The sequence below is a fragment of the Esox lucius genome, chromosome 16, assembly GCF_011004845.1.
Source record: "Esox lucius isolate fEsoLuc1 chromosome 16, fEsoLuc1.pri, whole genome shotgun sequence".
NCBI lineage: Eukaryota > Metazoa > Chordata > Actinopteri > Esociformes > Esocidae > Esox > Esox lucius.
In genome coordinates, this window is record NC_047584.1 from 12,837,927 (window position 1) to 12,847,492 (window position 9,566).

General features: G+C 43.2%; 1 protein-coding gene across 1 annotated transcript; it reads left to right on the forward strand.

Annotated features, from left to right (window-relative positions):
• The first annotated feature begins 1,348 nt into the window (after positions 1-1,348).
• fzd5 (frizzled class receptor 5) lies at positions 1,349-5,937 on the forward strand. The gene has a single exon (XM_010879963.5). It carries the CDS (start codon positions 2,381-2,383, stop codon positions 4,133-4,135), a length of 1,755 nt encoding a protein of 584 aa, XP_010878265.1. The 5' UTR covers positions 1,349-2,380; the 3' UTR covers positions 4,136-5,937.
• The last annotated feature ends 3,629 nt before the right edge of the window (positions 5,938-9,566 follow it).

Genomic DNA, 9,566 nt, shown 5'->3' on the forward strand with positions numbered 1-9,566 from the left:
TATGTTCCCTAATAACAAATAAAACACATTGGTTCAGTAATGTTCTGTCTTTAGTAAGGCCTGGAGTATTTTTCCCAACCTTGTGGGCTAGGTATGAACCTGAGACAACCTACGATCGTATGGGAAGTGATGGCAAACAGATACAGTTACTTCCTTTTTATTCTGGAATGAGTCATTGTGAAAACATTATTCAATGCAGGAAGTGCTGTGGCCATGGATCCTGGGCCCCCTGAAAAGATTACACGCTTGGGCTCCCTCACTTATGGACAACACTGACATTATTACAACCAGCAGGCTCTGCCAAGCCGTGGACCCTGTGTCCACCTTTCCCCATGCTAGCTACGGCCCTGAATACAGGCACCCGCAAACACACACAAGCACACATTCCAAGACAATGCCCACCCTTTCCTTGTTCCAACCTTGACCATCTATTTACGATTTGACCCGTGTGAACACATCATGCAGCTCATGCGGACTGGCTGCATCCATGTATGGTGCGATATCCTGTATAAGGACAACTCCACCATAGCACAGTCTTCCTGCCCTCTTCCAAATTAAAATACATACTGAAGGGATGTACATTTATCCACATATGCTCCCTCTCGTGTATCTCACTTGGCAAGAGCCGGGTGCTGTGGTTTGATTCCCACAGGTGTCCTGTTAGTAAAAGGATAAATGTTTTCACATAGTACTGTAAATCGCTCCGGATGTGTCTGGTCGAAGATACATTTTTGGTATTCCCTGAAAATTGTGGAGTATGTGCAGATTTGTGCCCGACGTCATCAAATCCACTGGCTTTAAAACCTGGAATTTCATGGCTAATTGAGATATGATAGTGATGCTACTGATAAATTAAGCACATATAAACAACATATTACACATCCAGCCTAAAATGAAAAATAAACAAAATTATTCACAACAGTAACAGGTTGCAACTTTAATGACTTAAATATGAATTTAAATCATAACTTTTTTTTAAACGGGGAAATAGAAAGAGATAGGCTTTGAACCTTATCAAGGCCAAACTCCATCTACTACATATTTACTGGATTGGTTGAACAATATTTGCAGGACATAGTCCCAGGAGATTGTTTGACTCCTACTACTCAGAATGTATACTTACAGCATACTAATCTTTGATGCACAGGTGCGTGTTTCAAACACCACCTGTCTCTCTATGTCCCTCCACATGTCGTACATTTTAGTAATCCATAAAATTAACTGATTCGGTCAATACTGCAGCCCACAACTCGGGACCTGATAAGTCCGAAATGTACAAGGGGCGTGTCATTGGAGTGCGAGTAGGCGTGGGGAAGCTATTCAAACAGTCCCTGGTTAATGGAACTGAATGCTTGACGGCTGGCGTTGTGGATTAGATGGGCGTTCTGTGCGTTCTCTAGCGGAAGGAGTCTCTTCCACTTTGGCAGCAGAGAGAGTTCAGCTCTGGCGCGGTGAGAGGTGTAGTGCGACGCAGCAATTCTAGACTACTAATATTTTTGGAGACAAGCTTGGAAATCCAGTCCAGAACTTTGGAATTAAACAAGTGATAGGCTACATTTGGTCAGACAAACGAAAGCGTATCACGTTTCGCAAACTTTATTTTGAAAAGTGCAAGTAGAGGTTTATCTGAATATCGGACCCCGAGAACGTCTGCATGAAGATGATACTGTTTTTTTTATGTTATTACGGGATTATAATCGGGATTTAAAATTAAACGCAAGGAATTTTTGTATTTTCCTAATATCTTTCCAAAATGTTTAGCTTCCAAAACCTCTTATTGTTCACAGAGCCGAGGTAAGAGACGTTCCACTTCACCTGTCATGCGTCATGCGGGATTTAAGCTGGAGGAATAGGAAATTGTTTCTGGAATAAACCTTCGGATGGAGTTGTTACGTTTATTCTCGTGTGACCTAATACAAGGAAAGAAGGAATTAACTTCCAGCTCAAGTAATTGTTAAGCTTGGTCAATGATTTACAATTGAACTTCCCGGAGCATCGGCTTGGTGCCGCATAGTCGATCTTCCAAAATCCTTACGAAGTTGTCACAGGTTCATTAGATAAAACAACAGTGAAAGTCCATTAAAAAAAATAAAAATTGTGACCGTGGCATCATTTCTAGCCATGGTTCATTGGAAGGGTGATCATGCTTTTGGAACAGTATATGCGAGCTGCGGTCTGGAATGAAACTTATTGTTGATTTATAGAACAGAGGACTGTGGACATGCTGCTGGAGCAATTACGCTCTCCTTCGGGGATTTAATATATCCGAGATGCAGTCATAAATTAAAGGAAGGCCTGTGCTGAGAAAATACTCAATTCACAGCACACAGTGCAATTCCTGTCATTTTCTACCGATTTGTTTTTTTACGGAAACAACCCCATGGCGACCCCGGTCAAACCCCCGTTGTGTGGTGTGGTCTGTTGGTTGCTTGCGTTGCTCCTCTCCCAGCTGCCCCGGCTCGCACAAACCGCGTCCAAGGACATCATTTGCGAGCTCATTACGGTGCCTATGTGTAAGGGCATTGGTTATAACCACACATACATGCCCAACCAGTTCAACCACGACACCCAGGAGGAGGTGGGTTTGGAGGTCCATCAGTTCTGGCCATTGGTCCGCATCCGCTGCTCGCCGGACCTGCTCTTCTTCTTGTGTTCCATGTACACCCCCATCTGTCTGCAGGACTACAGGAAACCTTTGCCCCCCTGCCGCTCTGTGTGTGAGCGGGCCAAGCAAGGCTGCTCCCCCCTCATGATCCAGTATGGCTTTGAGTGGCCAGAGAGGATGAGCTGTGAGCAGCTGCCTCAGCTAGGAGATGAGACTTTATGCATGGACCCGAACAGTAGCGAGACCACCACCCTATCCCCCGCCTTCCCCAAACCTACCCCCAAGGGCACCCACCGCCGCAGGCCGCCTGCCCCAAAACCGCCCGCCCCCCAGGAGTGTGACCGGGACTGCCGCTGTAGGGACCCTCTGGTGCCAATCAAGAAAGACACCCACCCCTTATACAACCGTGTCCACACTGGCCCCGTGGATAACTGTGCCCAACCCTGCCATCATCCTTACTTCTCCCAGGACGAACGCGCCTTCACCACCTTCTGGATTGCCTTGTGGTCGGTCCTGTGTTTCGTCTCCACCCTGACCACGGTGGCCACCTTCCTCATTGACATGGAGCGCTTCCAGTACCCCGAGCGACCCATCATCTTCCTGGCCGCGTGCTACCTCTTCGTCTCCCTGGGCTACATCATAAGGCTAGTGGCGGGCCATGAGAGGGTGGCGTGTGATGGCACCGGGGACCAGCGGCACATCCTTTACGACACCACGGGCCCCGCCATCTGTACCCTGGTCTTCCTGCTCATCTACTTCTTTGGCATGGCCAGTTCCATTTGGTGGGTGGTTCTCTCCCTCACCTGGTTCCTGGCTGCGGGCATGAAGTGGGGCAATGAGGCCATCGCCGGTTACTCCCAGTACTTCCACCTGGCCGCCTGGCTGATCCCCAGTGTCAAGTCCATCGTGGTCCTCGCCCTGAGCTCCGTGGACGGCGACCCGGTGGCGGGGATCTGTTACGTGGGGAACCAGAGTCTGGAGAGCCTCCGCGGGTTGGTGCTAGCTCCGCTGGTCGTCTACCTCTTCACCGGCTCCCTGTTCCTCCTAGCGGGCTTTGTGTCTCTGTTCCGAATCCGCAGCATCATCAAGCAGGGTGGGACTAAGACAGACAAACTGGAGAAGCTGATGATCAGGATCGGCTTGTTCACCGTGCTCTACACGGTCCCTGCCACCATAGTGGTGGCCTGTCTGGTGTATGAGCAACACTACAGGCCCAGCTGGGACCGGGCACTCTCCTGCTCCTGTCAGGCTGAGAGACAAAGGCTGGGGCTGGGGCCTGACTATGCCGTCTTCATGCTAAAATACTTCATGTGCCTGGTGGTGGGGATCACTTCCGGGGTGTGGATCTGGTCTGGGAAGACCCTGGAGTCATGGAGGAGGTTCACAGCTCGCTGCTGCCCTTGCTGGGCCTCCAAACCCACCGCGCCCCCCTCAATGTACAGCGAGGCCAGCACGGCCCTCACGGGACACCCCGGGGCAGCCCTGCCACCAGGGTCCTACCACAAACCTGCGCCGCTGTCACACGTGTGAGCGGGAACTCTGCGCGTAGAGGAGCACGCAGTGTGCTTTTGTACAGTGATATCCCCCCGGTCTTGCTTGTGAACTGCGACAAGAGCTCAGAGGTAAAGGAGGAGATAACTCTAGTCATTCATCAGGTTGTAAAAACAGCATTTTATCAACCAATCTGCCTGGCCGAGAGTTCTAGGTACACACACAACAAAGTAGCGGTTTTACAGAAAAGAGGGATTTTGTAGAAGTCACAAAGTGGTGAAGCACAATAGAAATTGGACATTTGTGTCATTAGAAGTCTGTGGTACTTCAAGTGCTCAATGTTGCGAAAGGACCACTGTTTAACAGACTGACTAGAAACTTCTCTGTGATTTCATCCATGTGTGGATGGAAGTATAAAAATGCACGTCCGTAATCCTGGCTATTCATGTGGACCTTCAGAGATGAGACTCACTATTTATTCCTGTATATAGGATGATCTATTCAAGACGATGTATTGATGTGGTCCAGTACCCTATTGTCCAGGGTTTTGTTCTGTGTAGACACTGACTCATTAATGGCTGAACACAAAACAACTATAAGGAACCCACAGATTTAAATATTTCATTTATTTCTTTGCACTTCCCCAGTGATTTGAATCCCAAGTTTTTTGTTTGGATCAAGTAAATGTGTGTTACATCTGTAGTATGATTTTGTGTGTATGCTGTTTACCTTGAATCAATCCAGTATGTAGGCTACAAATGCACAAAATCATTGTCTTATTCTGCCTGGTAAAATCTGTCTTGGTTAACTGACAAGTTTGTGAACAGCCTAGCTGGTCAGTATGGTATTTGGACCTAAATCTTTGGTTAAAACAGCTTTCAAAGAGGTGATCTGAATAAGAATGTGTAGCCCACCAGTGTACCGGTAAATTAGATATAGCCTGCGTTTTCACAGGCAGCCAAATTCTCTTCTTTTTTGTTTGTTGCTAATTGGTAACCTTTGATCTCATTTAAAAACATGATTGAAAAATACCAATTGTGTTTCTCTGTGTGTGTGTGTGTGTGTGTGTGTGTGTGTGTTTGGGGGAGGCTAAATTAGGCATAGCAATCTATACTTTCAACCAGAGTAGTTTTGTCTGCTCAATATCAAAAGTAGCCTCTAAAACACATGTTAATAATATCCATTGCCATGGTTATAGTATTTTGGTTTAGTCTTGATATTTAAGAAAATTAAAAGCAGTTTGGTAAGGCTGGTCAATCTGATCAGTGATTGGTCACCCAGGCCAGAAGATAGGTGGTAACCAAAGGGCACCTGGCCTTTCTGAGTTCTGCGCCGGTGACGTTGTATGTTACCCCCCCTAGTGGTACATGCTGGAACTGTTTTGAACAATCGAACGGTAACCCATGCATAGCCGCGTTGAAAACCAAGCTTTCTTAAACTTGAATGGAGACATGACTTTGGATACTTGTGTTTCAGATGTAAAAGGCCAAACCTTTCTGTTGAATGTTATCAAGCTGACATAGACATAAAAAGGGTGTTCTAACAAGGGATTTATTATGGACAGCAGGAGCAAGCAGGTGCAAGCATAACTAGATGTTCTTCAGTGTTTTTTTTAATCAGACTTGTAGACTAGTGTCTTTCTGTTTAATTTATTAGCCTGTTTCCTGACATTCATTGTGTGTGTTTGTTGTGCCTCATCATTTGTAAATCTGCTTTGGCATCATATATTTGAGGAGTCGTTGACGAGATTTTACACAAATGTTTTATATTTATGAAAATGCAGTTCTACTCACGTTTCTTTCATCTCTGATGATAGAGAATAAAATTATGGACCAACTGTTTATGAGCATGATTAATTTGATCAGGTGTACCACAGGCTAAAAATAAATGTTTGCATCTACGTATCTACTTTTAATTTTTGTCCATTAATTTTAGAAGGAAAAAAAAACATAAACAAGACAAACTTGATAAACTCAAGAAAATATAGAATTTCATAAACCATAGTCAGTAAATCTCAATTATTGGAACCAGATGCATTCAGAATTTCAAAGTGCGCTGCAATGGATAATATCTGCAGGAGTCTGAGCTCGCGGTGTAAAATCCTGGCTACATTTGCCCCCTGGCGATGGTGTTTGGGCACCGGCTCAGCCGATTCTGTGCCCACCTTTTCTCTCTGTCTCTCTACATACCAGTCAATAGCATTTTCATGTCCTGTCAATATAAATATCTCAACGATATCTTTAAAAAGATACAAATTATATTACGAACTAAACATACCTTAATTTGAAGAGATAGTGATTGGATCTAAATAGGCCTTTCTCTTGTCTATGTGAAATTGTAGTTTTCTTTAACATGAAAGACAGTCTCCCAAATGTTTCTCGGCTTTATTTAACCAGGTGCTGTATTTCAGTTGAGAACCAATTTTTCCAAGACATCCCCATTGATGGATTACAAGATAATACACACACAACCACATAAAATCTAAAACTAATACAAATATAACGGGGAAAACATAATTATACTTAATACGGCATGATATTATATTATATTATATATAGATATATATATATAGATATATATATATCAAATAATACAAATTGGTTTAACTAATACAGCATATGCATTGATCGGATAGCCTAACAGCTATTTAGTATGTTTTTGGATGTGAGGTGTCATGAAAATGAAATTCTTAAAGGAATTTCGCTGTTTGTTCTACTCATTGGCTGCAGTAAACAAAGGGACGACGGCCCAAGAAAAGGTTTTAGGAGTGGCCAATCATGTGAAAGTGTAGGTTTTAGACAGCGCTTTTATCCAAAAGAGACTTGTAACCAACAATGAGGATAGCAGTCTAATAAATTAAATGTTATTTTTTAGCAGCCAGTCTATAGATCTAGCCTACGTCGCCATAGTTTTTGCTTTTTTACTTGGGTATAGTTTGCAGTATGGTTAAAATGGCTTGTTCTGACTGGAACTACCAACGAATTCTGGATATAACTTTAAACTGAATGTCGATGAGGTGTGTACTGAATGAACAGTCAGGCCACCATGGATCTTTGGGGGACAGGAATTGGTTCTGCTTTCAGAGCATTCATTTAGCTTTTGTCATTAAAGTTTAAATGAACCAATGTAGTTAGCGAAAACATCTTCAACGTCTGTCATGCGGTTGATACCATTGTTCCTGGTTCTAAGATTATTGATTACAGGAGAACGGACGAAAGGACCTGTTACTATTGGTCTTCAAGAAAGGAAGACAACGATAAAACCAACAAAACATGTTCAAAGGTTTATCGTCGAGGCCGCGCCCCTTTTTGAGGGAAAAGAGTTGTTAGCGAAGGCAGTATATTTTGTCTCCAAGTTTTATCAGACCGTGCTAGCTGATTTTGGCACTGACAAGATGTGAAAGCTGAGTACCCGTTGGATACAGACAAGATGCACCATGCACATTTTCCAAGTGTTCCTGTACCCAACTAAGCTTTGTGTCGGGCATGCCTGCTGGTTATTAGTAATCCCCTAATGATATAGTGGGGACAGGACACCTGACGTGGTTAACCAGTTACAGTTAACGGCAGGGTTGCCAAGTCCGCTTATAATACACGACTTTGGGCTTGTTTTCTTTTTCGCTTGAAGTAATCACGGGTTGCGGTTTTTTGGGCGCTTGTTAGGAAAATCTGACAAGAGACTTCGTTTTTGTACATTTATGGTCGCTACTTTCCCTAAATGCATTGATTGACACTGTCTGCTCACAGCCTCACAATAATGTAAGAGCTGCAGTGTAATTCGCTCTACCACAAATCCCCGCGTGGATCTTTTCCGCCCCCACCTTCCTCCCGTTGGCGAAAAATTAAGTTAGAACTCCAAGCGATGTTAGAAGTTTAAATGTTTATTTGTCAAATGCACAGAGCAACACAGCGTCATCCTGAACAGTTAAATTATTTTGACATGGCACCCGAGAAATATTTAGTGAGAGTTAAGAAGAATATATAAGCAAAAATATAGCCAGTCAAAAAATAAAGCAACACTATACATCACACTGCATACTAGCAGCAGTTTAAAAGAGTGTACTGAAAACTAGCAGCAATCTGGGTATTAGCCTATTATTTATTATATATATGGCAAGTAAGGCAGTAATATACATAATGTAAGCTAGCAGCAATTTGGTAGAATTATTGAATATTATAGACACATATGAGTGTAATAAGCTAATGAATATGACAGCACACTACAACTACGTAGTGAGAATTAAGAAGAAAAATATATACACAGCAAAAATATATAAAGAAGAAAAAGCAATAATATACAGGTGCTGGTCATAAAATTAGAATATCATCAAAAAGTTTTATTTATTTCAGTAATTCCATTCAAAAAGTGAAACTTGTATAATTTATACATTCATTCCGCACAGACTGATATATTTCAAGTGTTTATTTCTTTTAATTTTTATGATTATAACTGACAACTAATGAAAACCCCAAATTCAGTATCTCAGAAAATTTGAATATTACTTAAGACAAATACAAAAAAACGATTTTTAGAAATGTTGGCCAACTGAAAAGTATGAACATGAAAAGTATGAGCATGTACACCACTCAATACTTAGTTGGGGCTCCTTTTGCCTGAATTACTGCAGCAATGCGGTAATTTCAAATTTCCAAGTCCTGTTGGAAAATGAAATCTGAATCTCCATAAAGTTGGGCAGCAGCAGGAAGCATGAAGTGCTCTAATACCTCCTGGTAGACGGCGGCTTTGACCTTGGACCTCAGAAAACACAGTGGACCAACACCAGCAGATGACATGGCACCCCAAACCATCACTGACTGTGGAAACTTTACTCTGGACTTCAAGCAACATGGATTCTATGCTTCTCCTCTCTTCCTCCAGACTCTGGGCCAAGGAAATGCAAAATTTACTTTCATCAGAGAACATAACTCAGCAGCAGTCCAGTCCTTTTTGTCTTTAGCCCAGGCGAGATGCTTCTGACGCTGTGTCTTGTTCAAGAGTGGCTTGACACAAGGAATGTGACAGCTGAAACCCATGTCTTGCATACGTCTGTGCGTGGTGGTTCTTGAAGCACTGACTCCAGCTGCAGTCCACTCTTTGTGAATCTCCCACACATTTTTGAATGGGTTGTTTCACAATCCTCTCCAGGGTGCGGTTATCCCTATTGCTTGTACACTTTTTTGTACCACATCTTTTCATTCCCTTCGCCTCTCTATTAATGTGCTTGGACACGGCTTGTTTTTGAAGCTGCGGTTGTTTGTTTGACTCGCGAGAGTTGGAAACACTGGTTAACGGTGACATCATGGCACAGTGTTCCGTTCCACCGTCTTTCTAGGACTGTAGACATTCAGGTAAATTAATTGGCTAGCTAGGTAGCTAGCGTGTAGTTTCAGATACCTGTTTCTAAAGTTGGTCACCAGTATAGTTTGCCTCGCTTGAAGTGTTTTTTTTTTTTGTCACTCGTAAATGTTTT

Coding starts and splice junctions, on each gene's coding strand:
- fzd5 (XM_010879963.5), top strand. CDS start 2,381: ATGGCGACCCCGGTCAAACCCCCGTTGTGTGGTGTGGTCTGTTGGTTG.